The sequence below is a fragment of the Anastrepha obliqua genome, chromosome 1, assembly GCF_027943255.1.
Source record: "Anastrepha obliqua isolate idAnaObli1 chromosome 1, idAnaObli1_1.0, whole genome shotgun sequence".
In the NCBI taxonomy this organism is placed as follows: Eukaryota; Metazoa; Arthropoda; class Insecta; order Diptera; family Tephritidae; genus Anastrepha; species Anastrepha obliqua.
The window spans coordinates 148,110,557-148,135,216 of record NC_072892.1 but is presented as its reverse complement, the minus strand read 5'-3'; the positions used below and the strand labels follow the sequence as shown (position 1 = coordinate 148,135,216).

Sequence of the window (24,660 nt, the reverse complement as noted above, 5' to 3'; positions counted from 1 at the left end):
AAGCTTATTTTATTAATAAGTGTTTTCGCATGGTGTCACGCACCAACCCATTCATACGCCTTCAACTATCATACATTACCCAAGCATAACATTTCCTACAGTGATTATTCAATGCATCGCAACCTGTTCTCACACCCAAGCTAAGTATTTCGTTTCAGTCCTTTATGTGCATGTATGTGTGTAGGCAAAGTGCATTCTCTTGTCCTCTGCCGTGGGGTGGTTGGTGGTTAGGCATGAGTGTCACTCTCTTCAATATTGCGAGCTGACTTTTATGGAAATTAAATTTGCGTTGTCATACCTTTTGCATTCAGGTGGTTTCGATCTTCACTTAAGCAAAATTTTATCGACGTTGTTGCATGTTTCGTCACTTTTCGACTGTCACACATTTGTACATACATACATACAGACATACTCTTGTATGCAATATACTGTTGACAGCAGATATGTCACCAACGACGCATTGCATTCCATTGCAATTGAGATGTTACGCATCATCGCGTTGGATGCCTTTGTAGACTGAAGTAATGAAAGGAAATTCTTATGAATTGTTGTTGTTGTTGTTTTTTTGGACTATTCCTTATTTTCCTGGTGTTTAATATTTCCCATTTATTTGTAGACACGTTTGCTGATTCCTCGCAAATAAATATTCGATGTCTTTTCACCGAAGTAGGGAGGGAGAAAGCACGTCAGATGAACTTGTAAAATAAATTAAAAAGTAAAACTACTTTATGCCGATTGAAATCTTTTTACATAATTTTGGACACTTATGAAAATATAATAATGGTGGTCAGCTGCGTTTATAGCGGTGGGAAGACCGTCAGCCGAAGCATTGAAAATTCCGCGCGCCGCCGAGATGTGTGTATGAACTGTGGACTGTACATTAGGCCGGGTCGATTTGTGGGGAGGCGAAAAAATCGCCCATTGCTCTGTGAAAATCATATTCTAGGGATCAAAATAAGAAACTTTGCCGAAGGAATCATACCTCTAAAACTAATTCTGATGTCCCCCAATTTGGGTCGAACTTTTTAGTTTTTTTTCTCACATAAAGGCCAAAAACGGTGATATTTTGAAGTGATTGTATGGAGAACGCCCCAGGGGAGTTCGAGGGGGTGTGCCACTGGCATTGGTGGATCGGCCGTCCAAAGTTAGTGGGGGTCAGTCATACATTTGGACTCGATTGGAGCACTCTAAATGGGTCAAAGTGGGATTTTTCGTTCGACCCAAATTGGGGGACATCAGAATTCGTTTTAGAGGTATGGTTCCTTCGGCAAAGTTTCTTTTTTTGATCCCTAGAATACGATTTTCACAGAGCAATGAGCGATTTTTAAATCGACCCGCCTTACTGTACATCTTATCTGACGAATTTGGTGATAGCTCCAAACTAGCACACAAGACATGCAGCGAAACGGAACTGACACTTTTTAGAGCATCGCAGTTTCCAAGAGAATCAACTTGACTGGTGCAAACTCTACCACAAATTAGATGCCATCATCTTTAAAGAATCAATCATGATACAATAATTTTTAGAAGCTGGTTTCACTTCAAAATTTTTAACATAAACCGTGTCTGTTGACAAACACGCAATGTTGCTATTATAACATTACAATATTGAACTTGGAGATTTTAGTAAAAAATAGTTTAAAACAATGTTCTGATTTTTATAATTTCAAAATTATACTTCAAACTTGAAACGTAAGCGCTACTTTTTACCGATATTTATTCAGTACTCGATACTTTGTTGAGATAACAGAAGCATGTATACCAAAATGCTATCGAATGATCCCTCTGCACGCTCTCTAGAAATTGATTTACCACATTTTGTTGTTGTAAATATTATTAAATGATTAAAATTTATTGCAAATAATAACCAGTTTCGGTTTGTTTGTATTGTTCGTTATGCGTGTTGCCCTAATCCACCCTCTGTGACGCCACACTTGTGCGACTACTTGTGACTGTAAATGTCAGTGGTTAAGTGAAAATCCGTTACCGATGGCAATTACATTAAATAAGAGCAGAGGCAGCAACATTTGGGCAAAGTGCTAAAGTAATAAAAACAACAAGCAAACATATAAAAACGTTTGTCAAAATGATGTGAAACAGGATACGCGTGTAACCGTTGTGAAATACCCGAGCGCGGGCAACATTCATACAAACGAATTTATCACTGGAAACGGCATACCGAAGTGGAGGTGGGCAGTGGTGGTAGCACAGAAACGCCCTTTCAATTAAGCCTAACGCATCATTGTTTTTTGTTCACTGAATCAAGGATATGTCGGAATAATTGCTTGTGTAGTAGCGGCAAAGCGAAAATTTGAAGGGAGGAAAAATATGATAATTTACAGTTTGGCTATGCAGCAGGTTGTATCATCAAGAGAGTACTAGCAACTGGCTGCTGGCGGATGGTAGTAAATGGTGATAGCGGTCTGACACGTGTTTTGGAGTAGCCGCGGCAGCAAAGCGTAACTTTTGTAACAAGTTCATCAATTTCAAATGTTTTCCAGACGTTTTGTCAATTGCGATGTCTTTGCTTAATTTTCCTTTTTTTGTTTTTTTTTTGTTTTCAACTCCGCACTCCCCGGCGTGACAGGCTCTTTGGGATTTGCTTTGTAAGGCAACGCGTCGAAAAGTCAAGAGCTCATTGGAATGAAATGAGAGAATAAAAATATAATAAACTATTTAAATTGTAGAACAAATAATAGAGTGGCTAACAATGGACTGCTCAAATGCACAGTGCACATCAACACGATTTTAAGGTAAGGTCGAAAGTGTTGTTATTAATGGTGGGGAGTTAAGGACAGTGGTGTGAGGTGTAAAGGTAAGCGCTTTAAAAAAAAAAAAAAAAAAATGTTGCAATCCTCTTCATTGCCATTAACTTTAGCTGGATAAAATTTATTTATATAATTTTTGTTTAGTTATCAACAACACAGCACACAACTTTTCCACTTATGAAGTTGATAATATTTTAAGCCCTAATTTAGTGCAAATTAAATTCAAATTTCAAAAACGACTCTATAGAATTCTAGATGTGTTCAGTGACAATATCGATTTTCATATTTCGGAATGTCTCTGCCCATTTTCACCTACAGATAAGCGTCATATAAGCATTTCTTTTGTACATAAATTACATTTTTATGTATTTTCTACTAGTATTTTTGACAAAGACTTAGCCTTTAACTACAATAGTTCTAAGTTTCATGCGTTGATAAATCTGTACTTGAAGTTAACTGTGAAATAATGTTCGCGGATTCTGACTTTGTGCAATACTTTTCTATTCTTAAGTCTAAAGTGGTTGAGATCTGTCGCATAAATAGCCCTTTGATTAAAAAAGGCAGCACAAGCTTACTTGCTTCAGACGTGAGCGTAAATGACTAAAGAATAAGACTAACAAATTCTTAACCCTCTACCGCATATAGCGCCAAATATGGCTTTTACCTTTGATTGTGTTGTATTTTTATAAAAACGGGACTTAATCAAAAGAGAATAATAATTATCACATTCTATGCTTTGTTTTCTTCTCATACGCAAAACTAAATATTGTCAACAAGTGTTTTAGCTACCTTTTCCGTTTTCTTTTTTTGAGTGCTTCAAGTGTGAGAACAAAAGCAAATTTTGAAGTGATTTATGTGCACTATTGCTTAAAAAATAAAAGCAAGACTACATCAAAAAATATATATTTGTATAGAAAGTGAAGTTATTTTTTAAATAAAAATATAATTTAGGAGTTTATAGGTGAGTTCAAGTAAAAAAGTTAAAAAAATTACTTATAACAATTATTTCAGGCATAACAATATACATATCTTTGATAAAACTACCATCATCCAGACATTATTGGAACACATTCATTGGCCAAGAATTTGTACATAACGCAATGACATGTAACAGATGGGAAAACATCAAACGATTTTTACACTTCAATAATAATGAAAATATAAGATCACCAGGTGAACTCGGGTTTGATAAGCTCTTTGAGATTCGACCATTGTTAGACAAAATTCGTGCTCGATTGTTGCTTGTACCCAAAGAAGAACATTTAGTGGTTGATGAACAAATAATTCCCACAAAGTGCCGCCATCACCTCAAACAGTACAATCCAGCTAAACCCCACAAATGGGGATTCAAAAATTTTGTCTTGAGCGGAGTTTCAGGTTTCAGTTACGATTTTGATATATTTTCTGGAGCTCAAAGCGATACATTCCCGGAAGGAGCACCAAATATAGGAGTAAGTGGAAATGTTGTAACGAGACTAGCAGCTACAATACCAAAAGGAAAAAACTATCAACTATTTTTTGATAATTGGTTTAACAGTCCGAAGTTTCAGGTGTATCTAATGAAAAATGGTATATTACTTTTGGCACAGTAAGGTTAAATCTTGTAACAAATTGTAAGATGCCAACCGAAAAAGAAATGAAAAAGTTAGGTCGTGGAAGTATGGTTGAAAAAGTAGCAGATATTGATGGAGTTGAACTTGGTCTCGTCACTTGGTTTGACAACAAAGTGGTAAATATTCTTTCAACCTATGTCGGATGTCACCCTATGTCAACGAAAAAACGGTACTGTAAAAGAGAGAAGAAGTATATTGAAATCAATTCTCCTAGGGCAGTTGATGTATATAATTATTATATGGGTGGCGTTGATTTACTGGATTCCTTACTAGGCCTTTATAGAATACAACTGAGGACAAAAAAGTGGTATAAAAAGATTTTTTTTCATATGATTGATATGTGCGTTGTCAATACTTGGATTTTGTGGCATCGAAAGTCGAAAGAATATATGCCATCGTTTGACTTCAAGCTTGCAATAGCTGAACATCTTTGCAAAGTTGGTGAATTGAAAAAACGAGGACGACCTATATCCACACCCTCAAACTCTCCATCGGCAATTAGAGAAAATATACCTACCAGCAGTAAAAGAAGAAAGCGACAGGATTTCCCCTTGAGTGCTGTGCGGACGGACGGAATAGGCCATTTCCCGAAATGGATGACAAACCGATAACTTTGTCAAAATGATTGCTCTTTTTGCTCATACACCTTTTGCGAAAAGTGCAACGTGTTCTTGTGCTACAACGACAAAAGGAACTGTTTTACAAGTTTCCACACCCAATAAATTTTTTTCCCAAAAATATCCCTAAACGGCTAAATGGCTTCATTTTTTTTCTTCCAAATCGCCAAGTGAATTTTTTAATTTTTGTTAAATACGCAATAAATTACCCTCAATCAACATAAATTTACGGTGTTTTATTTATTTTCATTATTTTAAACATTTCCATGCAGTAGAGGGTTAAGAAGTTTAACAAAACAGAGAATGTTTACATTCTGTCAAAAAAGTACCGAAAATTGTTCAAAAAACGCAAAATAATTGTTTAATTATCAACATTTATTTTGTCGCCTTCAAAATAGGCTCCATTCGAGGCAATGCACATATGGCAAGGATCCATATACGTCCAGTCATCAACGCACCTTTTGAACGCGTTTGAAGAGATCTTCTTCAGCTTCTTCAGCGAATTCTCCTTAATGGCCTCTATCGACACAAAGCGACGTACGCGGAGTGGCAATTTAAGTTTTGGGAAGAGGAAAAAGTCACAGGGGACTAAATCCGATAAATACGGTGGTTGTTCGATGATGTTTGCCCAGTTTTTGGTCACAAAATTGTTCACAATATGAGCCTTGTGAGACGGTGCGTTATCATGATGCAAGATCCATGAGTTTTCTCTCCACAAATTGGACCGTTTCCTATGCACATTCTCTCTCAAACGTCGCATAACTTCCAAATAATATTCTTTATGTATTTAGCGTAGAACCATTTGGAACGAATTTCGAGTGCACAAAACCATAATAATCAAAGAAACCGGGTAGCAGACTTTCACTTTTGACCGTCTTTGACGTGGTTTTTTTTTGGTTTCGGCTCATGTGGATAGCGCCATTCAGCCGCCTGTTGACTGGTTGACTGATTTGCATGCCAAACTCATATACCCATGTCTCATCACCTGTTATGACGCGCTGTATAAACGTTGGGTCCGAATTCACTTGCTCAAGCATGTCTTCAGCGACCCTCTTCCGATGAATTTTTTGAAAGAAATACAACTGTCTTGGAACGAGTCAACCAGCTACGTGTCTCATGGCCAAGTGATGGTGTAAAATGTTGCGAATCGATTTGTGAGACACGCCAAGGTCACGAGCTACCTCCTTCAAATTTAAATGATGGTTTTCCGGCACCCTTTTCTTGACTTTGTCGACGTTTTCATCCGTTGAAGACGTTGATGGGCGACCAAATCGGGGCAAATCTTTCACGACTTCTCGGCCCTCTGCAAAAGCCTTATACTACACGTAGACCCGTGTACCGTGTTTTTGATAAAGCACACTCACCATAGGCTTTCTGCAATATTTTCAATGATTCGGCACACAAAATCCCGTTCAAAACACAAAATTTAAGACAAATTCTTTGTTCGATATTTTTATCCATAGTGAAAATCGCAGAACACACATGCGGTTGGCTGACATAATTAAATGCCAAAAACAAGCTAATTGACAGATCGCGCTCAAACTGTGCGACACTATAGAGGACAGTTGTACCAACACTCCAGCAAACAAATTTAGACATATTTGAATGTGTAACGCGCGCTTTTTAAATGAACAATTCCCGATATTTTCTTGACAGAATGTATGTAATGTAGCAACATTACATAAAAAATTTAATTATTTAAATAAATATCTATGAAATGGTTATATTCTAGTGTGGAAAACAATATTAAATCCAGTGTGAAGTTTTTTTGGCAATACATAAAATCTAAAAGATCCAGTTTTGGTGTTCCATCTGCAGCTTTTCTGAATGATAAATTAGCTACCACACCTTCTAAAGTGATAAGCCTGATTTTTTAAACCCAACTTTTTAAATGATAAGTCTGCTTCACACTAGGTCCGTCCGTTAGATGTTACCTCGTATCTTAACTTCGGGTGTTTGAATCTGTCATTGGAAGATGTTGATTTTAGACCCACTAAAAATGGTTGCTGATGGCCTTTCAGTTGCTCTTTTCAAACATTGTTCAGCCCTTGCTTGGTCTCTCAAGTTAATTTTCAATAAGTCATTTGCCTTTTTTTGTTTTTATCAACGACTGGAAAATGACATTTGTGACTTCAACTTTTAAAATTGGTAAAAAAACCATGTGCGTAATTAATTACAGACCAATCTCGAAGGACTCGTCAGCATCTAAATGATTTGAAAATATTGTAAAAGAAAATATGTATGTTTTCAACTAATTTTTCAAAGTATCTTATCACCATACCAGCATGTTTTTGCTACAGGTAGGTGGGTCTACAGTTTCCAATTTAGCCCTTTCCACTGAATACTTTACATTGCAGCTTTCGCAGCAGGGCATCAAGTCAACTGTATCTATATTAACTTTTCGAAAACGTTCGATAAAGCATAGCATAAAATTTTAATAGATAAACTTGCATGCACCTATATGTGGTCTTTCATCTCCATACATTTTCATCTAAAGTGTACTCTACTCTTGGTTTTATAAGAAGGAATAGTTCAAAATTTGCAGACCCTTATACTCTTAACTTGCTATTTACTGCGTTTGTTCGATCTACATTGGAATATGCAGCGTTTAACTGGAGACCTTACCACCTTATCATCTATTGATAGAATTGAACGAGTTCAAAACGTTTTTCTTAATTATGCTACGTGACCCAAGTGACGTCATCTCATCAGCTGATTCTGTTAAATTCACTTAGAGCGGAATATGAGTCTATTACGTAGCACCCCTCTAAAAATATTTTCCCGGGGAATTTTGCTGCCGACTTCTCGAAGATGTGGCAGCCGGAGTTACTCTCACAATTTCGCTTCGGATGGCCAAACCTTTAATTTATCATCCTTGGGCGGTGGCAATTTTTCAAATAACTTAGTTTCGCGGAGGAGGTGGATAGCACTGAGCGCTTTATTTGTGAGTGTCCTGCCTTTGCTAGAGCACGGCTACGAGATTTGGGTTCCGATTCGTGAGAATGAGTAATATTCGTTCTCTAAAAGGGAGGATATTTACAGATTTGTCAAAGAATCTGGAAAATTCTCAAAGAACTAACTACCTTTATCTCTGTCGCTATCCTTTCCTATCTCTTCCTCTGATACTTTTCTCCTTCCCTCCTTGATTATCTACCCTCTTTCCAGAGCTTTAAATACAATGGGCTTTTTAGCCTGAGTGTTTTAGGAGCCTCGAAATCACCTGGTGCTCCTGGGCTCGACCTTTTCAAATTTCAAATTTCAGTTTCGCGCCATGGAATGGGTACTTGCATACAAAGGAAAGATATCAAATACTGTATTAAATACTAATTTTAGTTTTTAAATCTAAACAATAAAAAATCCCATTCCATTTTTCAGTTATTTACATAAGTTTGTACATTTATTATTGTATTTTAAATAATGCAACTTGATATTTTGTTTAAACTTTTAAGTACACGACATGTTTGCCATTTTAAGCCATTTTAGGTTTTGCAAGTGAATCAGTGATTGGTTTGGATTTTTTTCTACGCACACGCAGGTTTAAAAAAGCCGTCATCTAAAATTAGTGTCTATGCTATCTTATAACATATTTGGAGTCGTGACATACCGACGGGTATTGAAAAGCACATTTTGAAAAAATTATAAATTTTTCTGACTAGAGAATTTGAAAACTAAAAGCAAGTAAGTTAGTAAGTAAAGTATGATAGTAATAATAGTACAAGGTGGCGCAAAATTAATCACCCTATGGGAAGATTTATAATTTTTACAAACATACGACACTACCAATTATATTTTATAATTTTTAATTGTTTTTTTTTTTTTTTTTTTTTTTTGTTTTTTTAGTTTATTTAGTTTTCAATTCACAATTGCATTGCAACACTTGTAGACTTTACGTCCGCAGTATGCAAACAGGCAAGCAATGGAGCGCGTAAAGGTCAAAATAAAGATTTTCATCACTCAAAATCATTTTTTTTATTTAAAGAGAAGTTTTTTGAGAAACAAACTTCATGATTAATTTTGCGCCACCTTGTATCTATAGTGAATCAACTGCATTAGTTATTTGGCTCTATTTTCGCTAAGAGTGTTTATTTTGTTCTGTATTACGTTGATCTTCCCTTTTGCCTCATTATTATTTTGGACACACTTGAGTAAGCAAATGGGTTTTGTGCTTTGAAAAAAGAATCGAAATGCTAAATGTTTGGTGATAGCAGCAAGTTTTAAACGTTATACGAGGTCTGTTAGAAAAGTATCCGACTTTGTTTTTTATTTCTAACACCGGAGAAATTTGAATTACGCGCTTGCATAAGCAGACCTGTAACCTTCCTGCACATGTGTGAATTTTTTCCCGCCTGTCGCTAGCGTCAGTTGCTGTCAAAACGAGCTTAAAGCTGAGCTAAATTTGCAAGATACACGCCGAAGAGTTCTATACAGGTTGATAGAAGCCGGACTAATAACAAGAACACCCAGAAAGATGGTATTGTTGAGTTTACAGAACGAAACAAAAAGAATTCAATTTTCAAGAAAACACCTCTTCCATTCAAACTCGGAAAATTTGCTATGGAAGGGTGAAACAAACAGTATGTTCGATGACCCGCAAGTGAAGCATTCGATCCCAGATATACGGAAAAAATTGTAAAGCACGCTGGCGGATCAATAATGGTGCGGGGATACTTTTCAGATGAGAGAGTAGGTTTAATATTTTGGATAAAAGATAAAAAACTACGTGAGAATATGCAAGAGAAGAAATGCCCCTAAAATGGGAGCTCAAACAGGATAATGAATCCAACAATTTTTTAAAATTAGGGAAGGAGTGGTTTAAAAAAGAGGAAGAAGTGGGTGTTCTAGAATGGCTGTTGCAGTCTCCTGACTGAAACTTGCTTGAGCATCTTTGGGCAGAATTAAGAAAGAAAATCGGGACATAAATAAATCAAAGCCATAAATAGGGAAGAAATGTGAAACCAAATTCAAAATTCTTGGTACTCTATTTCTCCAAATTAATATGGGAATTAGTAAATTCAATACAACGAAATACTAGTAAATTAATTATCCATGTGTAAGCATTTATTTTTTTTAAAACAATGATTTTTTGTGTTAGAACTTTTTGTTTCTATAATTCTTTCGAGAGTACGTTTCTTAAATTCGACGAATATTTGTAAAAAAAAGGCTTTTTATTTCCTTAATTTGAAGTAATTGTTTGAACTTGTAAGACACAAACATCCGGAGTATTGAAAAATAAATAAAAGAATTGTTAAAAATTGTTCATGAAAAACCATTATTTTCTCGGTAGATGACTGTAGTGGTCGATATCTCGTAAAGTATCGACCAAGGAATTTAAAGTTGATGCTCGTAGTCAAGATTTTTTCACACTAAAAAGCCCTTTTGCAGTTTTTGATTTGTGCCATTGACCTGTAAGGTATAAGGTGTTAACAGTGGAAGTCATGAAAGAGAAAATTCGGCACATTTTACAGTCTTTCTTTGATAAAGCGAAAATGCAGGCAGGTGAATGGTCTTTAAGGCGCCGATACAAGAACAACTAATTACGTGCTATTTTGGCTTTGTTGATTCCGTTCAGGCATTCTTGGTGTTAAAGTTACACTTCGTACAGATAGACCCGTCGTCGAAAATGTGGATAAAATCACAGAAAAAATCGAAGTTGAACGGCATGTTAGTAGTCGTAGCATCGTCCAGCAGCTAAAGATTGACCTTAAAACAATTTTAAACCATTTGCGCAAAATTAAAAATTTAAAAGTAGGGTATTTTTTTTTCCGCACACTAATATATAATTGACTCTTTGGGTGTTTGTCAGAGCGCCTTCTTCTATTTGTGGTGTGTGTCTTGATGTTCTCACACAAATGGAGCGGCCTTATTTTTTATTTAGTCAATTTGAAAAACTGAAACTTTCATTGTCTCTTTCTTGTTGGAAATGAGCCTTGTTTTTTGTTCAAATCAAAGAGAATTTACTGATTTTCTATCAATAGCCGTTGGTATGTCCCATCTGACCCACTTAACCTAGTTTTAATTAATCAAATACGAATGTAAATGGTACACTACTATTTACAATATTATTTTCATAGCTTATAAGAATTGCTTTTCACTACATATGTATAAATCTTATTTATTTTGAATTGAATTAGAATCCAAGCCATTTTCTTTTAACTGCAAATATGTCACAGAAGAATAGAAATAGGGTTTATTCAATTCAATTAATATTTGCCATCAAAATGTCATGCAGAAGCAAATATCTACAAGTTAAACTATATTTCAATACCCACAAAACGCCATATTTTTCAAAGGGAGCGTGTCATTATTCTATATTACAAAATTCTGGGTGACAAAATTCTGTAAATTGCAAAAAAATTCTGCTTTTTAAAATTCTGCTTTTTTAAAATTCTGCTTTTTAAAATTCTGCTTTCTAAAATTCTGCTTTTTCAAAATTCTGCATGTTTAATGCGAAAAATTCTGCTTTATTCAAGTTTTGTGATTTTCGTCATACAAGAAGTAACAAAATAAACATTTATTCCATAAATATACATATGTATATGTTTAAGCGATAACAATATTTTAGTTTAGCCAATTACAATATTTTTTGGAATTCTTTTTAAATATGTAGTGTGACTTAATTCATTTCTTTTCTTAATAATTCTTCGCAGCTGTTCGTTTTTTTAGAAGAGTTCTACACAAAAATACTGTGGATTGTGTAGCTGGAGTTGGACTGATGAGAGTTATTTTTTCGAAGCGCGGCCGAAAAGAAGTTCTACGCAAAAATACTATGGATTCTATCGAAACTGAAGAAAAAATTATTATTATTATTATTATTATTTTTTATTTAATATCTCGAATAATAATAATAATAAATTAAATAATTACATTCCCTCTTTAACATTGTTAACATTATATTTTAATACAGAATTTTGAAAGCAGAATTTTAGAAAGCAGAATTTTAAAAAAGCAGAATTTTAAAAAAGCAGAGTTTTAAAAAGCAGAATTTTAAAAAGCAGAATTTTGTTTTTAGAATTTTGTCCATACAGAATTTCGACACCAACCCTTTTTCAAATACCCAACAAATGGCTGAAATGACGGTAGCCTTAAATGGGTCAAGAAAACACTGAAGCTAGTGAAACATATGTGTGTAAGAACATACATACATTTACATGTACATTAGGGCGGGTCGATTTAAAAATCGCCCATTGCTCTGTGAAAATCGTATTCTAGGGATCAAAATAAGAAACTTTGCCGAAGGAACCATACCTCTAAAACGAATTCTGATGTCCCCCAATATCAAACCACCAAATTGGTCTTTACATCAAATCACCATTTTTGGCCTTTACATGAAAAAATCAGCTAAATGGCTATGTTTTTTCTTTATTTTTATTTATTTATAATAATATTTATTATTTATTTATAATAAAATCTATTTTTTCTCTTAAGAAATTTATTTAGTCAGAACATATGTAAATGAAAAAATTAATTTAAGTTATAGAAAAGAAACTAAAAAGTTCGACCCAAATTGGGGGACATCAGAATTGGTTTTAGAGGTATGGTTCCTTCGGCAAAGTTTCTTATTTTGATCAATAGAATATGATTTTCACAGAGCAATGGGCGATTTTTTTGCCTCCCCACAAATCGACCCGGCCTAATGTACATATGTGCGTGAGTATTCATCCTGGCCGCCGCAGGGGTTAGGCTTTCTAATGCATCCGACTTTTAAACAGGCATGCAAGGACTCTTACTGACTACTCAATCTGGTTACTTCATACCAATTTATGGATACTTTTGATGCAATACTCTAACAACGGTCACTTCTTGGTGGAGATTGGCATAAGAAACCTCATACTAATTTACTTACTTATTTAAAGTATAAGTAAAGGGTGATTAAATTTCAAGGGTCGATGTTGAATGTGAACCACACCTATACGTCAACGACACCGTTGGACTTCTTTCTTTGGGGTTATTTGAAAGAAAAGGTGTATGTCGATAAGCCAGCAACAATTCAAGAGCTAAAGGATGAGATAATTCGGCACATTAACGGCAAAGAACCTCAATTATGCCTCAGCGTCATCGAAAATTTGGACCATCGGATGGAGGTGTGCCGCCGAGGCCGCAGCGGTCATTTCTCCAATATTTTGTTTTATACGTAATTGAACCATACCAATATTATCATAATAAGGAGAAATGACAATAATTTCCTAAAAAATTTTATTTTTTCTAAATCAAGACCGGCCCTTGAAACTTAGCCACCTTTATAATTAAAAATGATTGTAAAGGATGTTTCAAACGGCGCGCCTACATGTTTTGTTTTTAATAAAGTATTGAAAAATTTAGATTCTGATTGAAAATACGGTTCTTAAAAATTATATGAAAAAAATTACATCAATTAAAAGTCCACCATGAGCACGTCGATAGGCTGCCATTCGAGAATTAAAATTTTCAAGGACTCGCTTAGACATTATCGCGTTGAGTTCAGCAATTTCGATCCGAATGTTATGTTTTCTCTGTTCTCAGCTCTCAGTTCTCAGCTCTGGAATTGTTGTGGGTAGATTCACCTAGACTTTACTGTTCAAAAAGTACCCACAAAAAGAATTCTAGTCGAGTTAGATCGCACGATCTACGCAACCAGTTTATGTCACCATTACGTGAAAGAAATTGAGCGGCCGCCGTATTCGAATGGCTTGGTGCGTGACTACCATTCGGAATTCACAGAGACAACGTAGGTTCGAATCTCGGTAAAAGACTAAAATGAAAAAAAGGTTTTTTCTAATAGCGCTCGCCTCTCGGCATGCAATGGCAAACCTCCGAGTGTATTTCTGCCATGAAAAAGCTCCTCATAAAAAACTATTTGCCGTTCGGAATCGGTTTGAAACTTTAGGTCCCTCCATCTGTGGAACAACATCAAGACGCACACCACAAATAGGAGGAGAAGCTCGGCCAAACACCTAACAGAAGTGTACGCGCCAATTATTTATTTATTTTTTTAGTTATCCATATGAATGTCCATTGACAGTAAGAGCTCGTTCTTTCTTTCATCATCTTCGAAGAAAAACGGGCTACCCCAAAAACCACACCAAACATTACATTTTAGTGGATGTAATGATTTTTCAGAAATTATTCGAGGATTTTCTTCTGTCCGAAATGGAAATTTTGTTTGTCGACAAATCCGTGCAGTGTGAGATGAGCTTCATTACTAAAGATGATTTTGCGATATGTTGCTCTTAAAGACCGACCATTATGAAAAATATTAAGTTCAATAACTTTCACGTGTTGTTCTATTGGACAAAATTTACTTCTGCTTCTGTAAAATGTCAAAGATGGCATAAACAAAAGGTGCTGTCTAGGAATTATTCACTACTGGCCTCTAGGCATCAAATTTAAAAGGCCCTCTATGACACAACTAAGGCAACTAGCAAAGAGAGGTTATCAGTCTCTTAATAACTGTTATTCGCTACAAAAGTTACTACATTCCTTTGTATGTAAATTAATGATCAGCTCGATCGGTTTTGCGCCATTTCGTTATTCTTCAGTGACAATTAGTTTTTAGCCAATTTTTTTGTTTTTAAATTGATCAATTTTTTATTGTATTTTTTTTTTTTTTTTTTAATTTACGTTTGCTTACAATCTAAATAGTATAGGTACCTAATATTATGTTTTTGAGATTAATTTCTTTGTTTTGTATTTATAGTAAGTAGTAGATTTTCCTATATGTACAAAGCATATCACAAATGAACTTTACTGCACTTTGACATTTGGTGCACCATTAACGCCCCAACTTGCTTGATCCGTGTGAAGGATTAGCAGCCAGCCGCATGTGTTTCAGCCCAAGGCTGAAGTCCATGAAGAGCCGCCAATGGTGCTCCGTTAACTGATTGTGTGGAGAGCGGCGCTGCTGGTGGTGGAGCAAATCCTTTGCTAATTGCTTCTGCCTGCAGCGACAACATTAGGCGATTTGCCGCTTGACGCTCGGCTTCACGTTCCTCAGCCGTTTGACGCCTGCAAAAAATGAAGGGGAAATTTTAAATGGAAAGTTTTGTTTATTTTACATAAATTATCATTAACAAATAGAAAAAATTACATAGTGGAACGTGGTTTTAAACAATTTCACGCCGAAGCAAATATAAATATGACAAGACATAGTAAATGGACCCGTGGCTAAATTTCAAAAATTGATAGTCTCAAAATGTCAAATTATAAGAATGATAATATTATTTGTTTAGCTTACGGAGAGTGGGAGACCGAGTATATTGGGAATGATAATTGAGCTTCTAGGTGAGCTCATTTGCGTGCCTATTTATATGAGCCTTGTGACACGAAAACTCTTGTAATGAGCCGCTTTTGCTAGTAAACGCTTGCTTCTTAATGATATGGTTCAATAAAGATAAACTTAGTCTGTTCCCTGCCTCAAAAAGTATATTTGGTGAGTTATTAATAGTACGAGGGTAGCCATTTATCAAATCGTCGATCTTATTCTGCATGTCCGGATACTTCGATGACATTAGATATATATCGCCAACACAATCAAGATCGTCCAAATGGCCGTTGAAGTTCTATTGTAGGTATGTCTCTTCATAGCCATCCACTGATTTAGCAAGAACGTAGTCTAGGACTATAAGAAACCGCGGTGTTAGACACCCTCGCCGTACAGCTCATATCGAATCGAGCATTGATGATAGGCTGGTAGGAACTTGTTGGGCTCTACATTTGAAATCATCAAAGCAATTTGGGCCCGCATAAACCGATTAGATGGACGTATAAATAAATGAAGTAAACGATGTGAGTGAAGATTATGGCATTTAGAAAGCAATTACGATAAATCAGCCTGCATTTGGAAGTCTACCACCATTGACCGACCTTGTGTTGTTGTAGTTATTGAAGCAATGACAGTTTGGTAATGAATATTTAAACGGTAAACAATTTCAAAACTCGTTACCAAATGCATCTACTTACACATATAAATACACACATACACTCATGCATAGACACAAAAGAACTCACACACTCAACAATCACTCGTATAAGGACATGACAGTTGATTGTTCGAAAGCAATTAAGCATGAGAAAGGACTTTTTGTGGCAAAGAGAAGGTAATGAAAGTTCACAAACTTGCACTTATGCTAAATATATTATGAGCTCATATGAGCACACATATTTGCAGAGCAAATATGTTTTAAAATCTTTAGTTTGCCTTCATCCTTATTTGTTAATTGCGCTATGAGGGAATTTTGATGAGTACGACGATGACAGCTACATTTAATTCGTTACTTCAACTATGTATTACTAACTTAGTGATTTTCTCTCAGCACTCCCACACCATAGACGGAGTCTGCGCGTTTTAGCTGAGTGCGTTACGGATGTGAAGTACGACGTGTGCGAGGGATGAAGCGCCATATTGAATAAGTCAGAAGTTAATGATATACCTTCATGAGTTTTTATATACTTATATGTAGGCATGGACTGTATGCACTTTATTGTTGTTAATGCGGGAGTAGTGAAATCGATATTTCGATTGCAGTAATGTTTTTATTTATTTCTTTATTCATTTATTTACTTAGCCCGTGAATGAAATATAAAAATTCTTATAGGCTGAGATGTATATGGATTTTAATAAAAATAAGAGAAAACTTAACCTGAGTGACTTATAACAGAGGTTTAAAGAATACACGATGTGATTTTTCGAAATAGAAAATCAATCTCGACATATTTTGATATTCTATTGGGTATGGGAATAAGTTTTTGCCCTCGTAAAAGAGGTGTCGCTGCTGATACTATTTTTGTGTTCGCTCTAGGAATATACTGGTGATTTGAAGGTGTATATGTGAGGCCTCGATCGCAGTAGTTGACATTCGTTTGAAGCGTAAAGATCCTTTTTTATCTAACTTCAAAAATGTCTACGTTCGTCCCGAAAAACTGCATTTGTGGGGTGTCACAGTTCATAGTTCACTTTTGAGGAAAGGTGTAACTGAAACGTGTCGTATTTTGATCAAAATTTACGGTAATCACTCTCCATCAAATATAACTTATAAAGAGTGGTTTCGACGCTTCCGAAGTGGCAATTTCGACGTGAGTGATAAAGATCGCGAAGGGGCACCGAAAAAATTCGAAGATACTCAACTACAACAATTATTGAATGAAGGCGCATGTCGCACCCTTGATATGTCTAAAGAGTTGGATGTTGAAAGATCAACCGTCGGTAAACGTTTGCACGCGATAGGAATGCTCCACTAACCAGGGAACTGGGTGCCACATCAATTGAAGGAGAGGACGAGAGACGTTTGGTGACGGGTGAGATGCTTCTTAAACGGCAGAAAAGAAAAGGTTTTCTGCAAAACATCGTGACTATCGTTGAAAAATTCATCTAAAGGGTTTTTCAATAAGGGCGGGTAGATGTTGAAATGGAATAAAATGGCGTTTGCTGCGTGGCACGTAGCGCCGTCTTGCTGGAACCACATGTCGTCTGGGTCCATATGGTTCAATATGGGCCATAAGAAATTGGAAGGGCAACCACGTCTACCGAAAAATGGGCGCAATGCGCGCAACGTTTGCGTTAATGAACACTCATTTTGATAATAAAGTTTTATCATTTGAACGTGCTGTTCAATCGTGTAACTTGCCATGATGATTTGGCATAAACTGAATAATGAACAAAAGATTTGACAGATGTCACCAAAACAAAATGGCTGCCACAGGGCGCCAAAATCGACCCGCGCCAATTGAAAAACCCTTTATTATAACAACCTTAAGCGTCGAAAAGTTTGGAGCCTGCCAGGTGAACCAGGTTCATCGACAGCTAAAAAAAATATTCATGCTTCAAAGGTTATGTTGTGCATCTGGTGGGATCAGAATGGTGTCACCTATTATGAACTCCTTAAACCATCTGAAACCATCACTGGCGATCGTTACCGACTGCAGCTAATGCGTTTGAATCGAGCTCTTAAAGAAAAGCAGCCGGAATGGGGCGGTAGACATGACAAACTGGTTTTGCTGCATGGCAACGGCAGGCTACACGTTGCTAAAACAGTCCAGAGATATTTAGAGGGACTCAATAGGGAAAACTTGCGCCACCCGCCGCATTCCACCAGACATTGCACCTTTGTATTACCATTTGTTCCGATCAATGCAGTTAGCCCTTATTGTAGAGTGGTTCACTTCTTACGAGAGCACCCCAAACTGGAAACAATGAATGGATCAAGTCAAAAGAACTCGAATTTTTCGTCAGAGGAATCCGTATGCTGCCTGAAAGATGGAGTAAAGTTGTAGCTTCCAATGGCACATACCTCACATAAAATGATGTATTATTTAATTGTTTAAATAATTCGTAACTTTGGCTAAGAAAGGACGGAAACTTATGCCCATACCCAATATTTAATGCCTTTAAGGCTCTAAGGTAATGGGAATATTACGATAATTGCAGGGATCTAAGAGCACCTACATAAAAAGGAATGTTAAGTTGGTACACTCATCATATAAACGGATGTGAAGTTTCATTTCAATCTGTCAATTCATTCTTTGTTTACAAGTCATTTAATATCGACGTGTCGCAGTATTTTCTACATTGGAAAAAATTAAGTATCGCGCACTGATTTTTTATTTTTGAAAGCTCTAAAAGCAAAGTAAATTTTTTGAACAAATGTTTCGTTATCAAGTAAGTTAGCAAAGTAGAAAGATGTCTCCCTGAATTTAAACGTGGACAATCTACGTCACGGATGTTCAAAAACAGTAACAACGGAGGCAATCGTAGAAAAAATACTGGAAATCGTATTGGAAAATCGTCAAGTGACTGACGAAGATTTAGTAGAAGCCTTAGGCATCTCTGGGTAGTGTCGTCAAAAAGACCCAGTTTGGAAAAGAAAATTATTATTTTTGATCAGGGCAATGCACTGAGTCACAGGAGCATTTCGACAATGGCTAAAATCCATGAATTAAAGTTTTGAATTGTTGGAGCATCCACGGTGAGCGATTTTGCTCCTAGTGACTTCCATCTGTTTCCAGACCTAAAAAAGTGCATGCGTGAAAAGCGTTTTTCATCCAGATTCGCACTTCAGAGATGGAGTTCATAAATTGGAAACTCCTTAGAACAAGTTAATTGTTACTCAGAGAGACTATACTGAATAATAAAGAGTATTTCAAACCATAACCTCGTGTTTTTTTATCGAACCACGAAACTTATTGATCAACGTAGTATTTCCCAAGTAGCGCGGGACAGTGAATACAGCGCCAAGGATATATTCCACTGCAGAATGGAGCCCACTCATTTCACGCGTATTACTCCGCTCTTCCCCCAAACCTTCTGAATGCTCTGCACCGTTTTTTAAGTAATTGTTCTGGTAGCATCATATCTTCTAATATATCAACGTACATGGAATGATCAATAATTCGCACAACCTTTTGCCTAACTTACGATGGCTAATTTCCCAATCCTCGGACTGAATAAGTAACCCTAGCGGATTAGATTGTAGCATTCGTACTTTGCAGCTGCTTTGCAATACTGAGAACTCAATATTTTAGTAGTGTAGGAAGGCTCAAAAACTCTTTTGTGTGAACCGATAGGTGAGAGCTCGCATTGTCTTGAGAAGGATGATTCGTCTTCGGTGGTTGGTCTTCTTCAATTCTCTAAAAACTTCTGGCAAACGAATGGTAGTGTACCACTCAGAATTGACTTTTTTAAGATTGATGACCAGATTTTCCGAAAAAAAATAGGCGACCATTTGCTTTAAGGCACTTCTGCCGCAAACAACTTGTGTTGAATTAAGTTCGTCTTGGAACAAACATACTGTCGATTGCTGTTTTGTTTCCATTCATAGACGCAGATGCAAGATTTTTCACCCGTTGCAATGTCATAGACGTGCTTTGAACCATGCATCAGAATTTCTTTAATAGTTCTTTACACCAATCAACACGAGTTCTTTTTGGCCAATTGCCAAATTCTGCGATATCCAACAAGAACAAAGCTTCTAGACGAGAAAATGTTCCTTCTGGTCCCACTAATGCTTTTTTCTTGACGATCTTGCGTTATCAACTGACGCACAACATTGATAGTTTATGGCACAACAGCCGCACACTGGGGATTTTTGTACAGAGATGCGGAAAAAAGTATACACCCAAAAAATATTTACATTTTTACTACTAACGAAGTTGTATATATTTGTGTATGAAAAGAACATGTTTAAAAACTATTTTAAAAAAAAATTTTAAAAAGGAATTTTTTTTTAAATTCATAAATTTTAATTTTTTTTTTTTTATTAATATAAGCCAGTAAGTTCATAATTCTGAATAACCCTCAAAATGTCAAACCAAATTAAAAGGGTTTCGTTATCATTATGCACACACTAGAAAGCGTTTAGTTATTATCATTGTCAAAAAAAAAAAATCAGTGGCGCCTGGTGGCACCTACAATTGATTAAAACTGAAAGAGACGCTATTAAGCAACACGTTAATACTAGTTTCTGACCGTAGGTAAATGTAGCTCAACTTGCAGATCCAAGAATATGAAGGAATATGATTTTTTTTTTTTCGTAAAATTAATTATAAATAGATAATCAAAGGCTTCACAGCCTTTGTTCTTCCGGCTAAAATATATAAAAATATCGTACCCTAAATGAAAAATAAAAAATTGGAAGTCGGCTCAAGCAAAAGGAAAAAAAACCACCTTGGGCTTTGAAGTTTTTTCTTAGTCAGTTCAATACTATAAAAAAATTATACTTTTGACATATCTATAAAAAAAACCGTAAGTCGGAGTTTAGTAATTCTTTTTGATTTTATTGTTGGTTCTATTCTGGAATTTAGAAATACCATTAAACATTGCGTAGGTGGTGTGTTGCAAATTTGACTTTCTTCCGCTAAATCCCCAGTGTGAGCCGTTTTTGAATGACCTTCACGATATTCATCTTGTTGGGGCGGATGTCCACATTGGAATTCGTTGTACCAACGTTCCGCAATGGCTAAGTGTGGTACTTCAACGTTCAAAAAGTTGAAGTAAGTTGATCAGTGTACTCAAAAATCCGCATCGAAAATCGTAATACATTATTGCACTACAATTTTCACTTCTTAATTCCATCTTTTGGATGAGATAAATTTTTCAACACACTGAAAAAATATCAAATAAAATTCGTAAGTGAAAGTGTTACATGTAAGTTCATGCTAAAAAATACCAAACTTTTCGATGAAATGGCGTAAAATACAAACAGGCACCACTCGTAAAATGCTTAAGTATTGGCCAATACTAAACATTCCGTTCATGGAATGGCACCCGATATTAGGAGAAAACAAAATCCAATCGTAAAATAAAAGTTTATTTCCGTAGAAATGTTCTGCTTACTTCTCATAAGAAAAAAACGTAGCCAAATTTTGAATCGCAAATAATGCGATTTTTAGTGCAAATGTACTTAAATGACAGCAAATCGACATAAATCAATGAATGCAATCAAATATTGTTCGACATACAAACATGTAGTACATACACACATAAATTGTGATTTTGTATATTCGTGTTTTAATTACTAAGGTGTGCATATCGCGATGGATAAAGGGAAAATTAATTTTTTCATTTTTTTTGTTTTTATATACATATTTTATATATATTGAATAGACGTATCTACTCTAGTAAAAATGAATGTACATATATGTACATATGTATATGTACGTAGGCACATACATATGCATGTAAATATGTATGTATATTCGCCCAAATTGTGGCAGCTCCAAATTCTTCTGGTATTCACAACACTTCACAATAAGCGCTGCAGAAATAAAATTTCATGGAAAATACAGACGTGTGCACACATATAAATATACATACACATGCATACAAATAAAAACTAACAATTCAATTTGCAACATTTCCACTCAATGAAGTCAAATCTTTCTCTAGTCCATATCGCATATTGCAGAGTGAATTATTACTGCGGATAAGTTGCCTGTTGCTTGTTGTTGTTTTGACTGTTGTTGGTGGCATGGTCGTGGGGCGACAGACCAACTGTTCGTTGCGATACAATATATTCGGTGTCATTGCTAACTGCTGTTGCCGGCAGTTACATTGTTGGAGTTGCCTGATGCTGGTTGGTTTGGTGTAGGAGCAGTGACGGCTCCACTCCAAACCACTTCCATGCCACACCACGGCAAAAACAAAGAGAGAAAAACAACTGAATTTGATTACATTTCTAGCACACCCGCATTCGGTAAACAATTTTGTATTAACATTTGTTTATATACAGAAATTTTTGCATTGATCCTGCACACAAATGTACATAATTCTCTTATGCATCGCTTGAAGGCATGGGAGAATGTGTGTATGTATGGGTGTATGCACAAACATATGTATGCATATTTCTCCAGCTCCCAGGGTCCTATTAGCTTCGCACACTTTTTAAGTATAAAAGAAAATTTATTTGCATATACATATACATATATATGTATGTACGTATATATGTATGTAGGTATGTTTATCTTATTTGTTGTACGCCGATTAAATTTTCCTCCTTTCCGGCATAATTTATCTCGGCTTGCCATGGAGTCAATTGTACTACATAAATTCACGTATATACATATGTATATATATATATATATATATGTAGTACATGTATATTTGTGAAGACATGTATGCACAGACTACAAAAACACGTATATCGCTCCTTTTAACCACCAAAGCATAAACATACTTCGGGTGCTGATAATTTTTATGGCAAAATATTAAATATGATTTTTCGCATCTGTGGAATCATACATACATATATATGTACATAGGAATGATATTGTAGAAATCAAATAAATTAGTTTCATAACTGCTGATTGGTGGATATGAAACCACTTCCCCTGAGTTAAATGAACTAGTCTCCAGCTAGTACGTTACTAGTTTCAAGGAAAATTCAACAAATCAAATTAATTAGTTTCATAACTGCTGGTTGCTTGAGATGGAAGCAGTTCCCCTGAGTTAAATGAACTAGTCTCCAACTAGTACGTTACTATATTAGTTTCAACGAAAATTCAACAAATCAAATTAATTAATTTCATAACTGCTGGTTGCTTAAGATGGAAGCAGTTTCCCTGAGTTAAATGAACTAGTCTCCAACTAGTACGTTACTAGTTTCAACGAAAGTTCAACAAATCAAATTAATTATTGTAATTTCATAACTGATGGTTCCTTGAGATGGAAGCAGTTCCCCTGAGTTAAATGAACTAGTCTTCAACTAGTACGTTACTAGTTTCAACGAAAGTTCAACAAATCAAATAAATTAATTTTATAACTGTTGATTGGTTGAGATGGAACCACTTCCCCTGACTTAAATGAACTAGTCTCTACCTAGTATGTTACTAGTTTCAACCAAAATTTTAAGTCACCAATTTTAGCTGACCGATTACCTTTACCTTAAAGTAGTAGACTTACGGTGAAGGAAAAGGCTCATTCCTACCCAAAAGTTAGATATCTGCTCAAAATCTGGTATTATCAATGAATTTATTTAATCATATGTTCACATCTTCGGGCCCGAGCGCAGAGTAAAGATGAGCCATATTAGATGTAAACAATTTTTATAATAAAACATTTACCAATCTAAGGGCTTACAAATAAAGGGTGAGCACTTTAGATGCAACGGATTTTAAATTGAAATACAAGAACAAAGTCCTCCAGCGAGTCATTAAAAATTGGTGTTTACGGATGGCCGACGGCGCAGTTGCGGCCAACATTTGAAAGGGATTATAAAGGGTTTTCCAATAAGAGGTGTTATTTTGATATTCAAAGAAAAATACTATTTTTTAATATAAATGATCGGATGTTTATTTCATTATAAAGAGGAAGGTAAGCCGTTAATAGTGGATAATAACATCAGGCAAATGATCACCACAACCACGCTTACAGGACAATATCCTTTTCATGAAATTTTCCATAACCGAATTGCAAAGTGGCTGCCCTATGTCCTCGATAGCCTCACGAATTACATCTTTGAGGTTTTGAATCGACTCTGGGCTGTTGGCGTAGACCTTCTCTTTCACGTAGCCATAAGGAAAAAGTTACAAGGTGTTAAATCACAAGATCTCGGTGGCCAATTGTGATCACCTCTTAGATAACACGGTCCGGAAACTTTTCCCGTAAAATATCAATGGTTTCGTTGCTTGTGCGGCACGTAGCGCCGTCTTGTTGAAAATAAACGTTGTCCACATCAATACCATCCAATTCCGGCCATAAAAAATCGTAAATCATCTCTCGATAGGGATAGATAACACCTGTTATTGGAAAACCCTTTATTATCAAACCTGTGATAATAATTTGTGATTTCTAAAATATAAACGCTATGAAAAACTAGTTACTGACCACCATTCGGTAGTGCCTGAATGCGAAACCCCGCTGTGGGCATGAGAAAACAATTGATAGAAGAAGTTTTTTCTAATAGCGGTCACCCCTCGATAGGCGATGGCACACCTCCGGGTGTATTTCTGTTATGTAAAAGCGACTCATCAAGAAAACATCTGGTCCCTCCATCCTATCTGTAAGCCCCTCCATTTGTGGAAAAACATCAAGACGCCCAACAAATGGTGTAGCCCCAATTATGTACATACATACATATGTACATATATAATAACTAGAGTAATTCAGTGCTACGCACACATACATATTTACAGTTATGTTCTACAAATTATGGTGTAATATAATTTAGAAGACGGCAGCAATTATCCCACTGTCGT

The 24,660-nt window shown here is 35.8% G+C and overlaps 1 protein-coding gene across 1 annotated transcript in view; it reads right to left on the bottom strand.

Annotated features, from left to right (window-relative positions):
* Positions 1-14,676: 14,676 nt before the first annotated feature.
* Positions 14,677-24,660, bottom strand: part of LOC129253160 (T-cell leukemia homeobox protein 3) — a 74,418-nt gene continuing 64,434 nt past the window's right edge. The window contains exon 4 of the mRNA XM_054891429.1: positions 14,677-14,979. Coding sequence (XP_054747404.1) covers positions 14,781-14,979 — 199 coding nt within the window. The 3' untranslated portion in view covers positions 14,677-14,780. The remainder of the gene's footprint in view (positions 14,980-24,660) is intronic.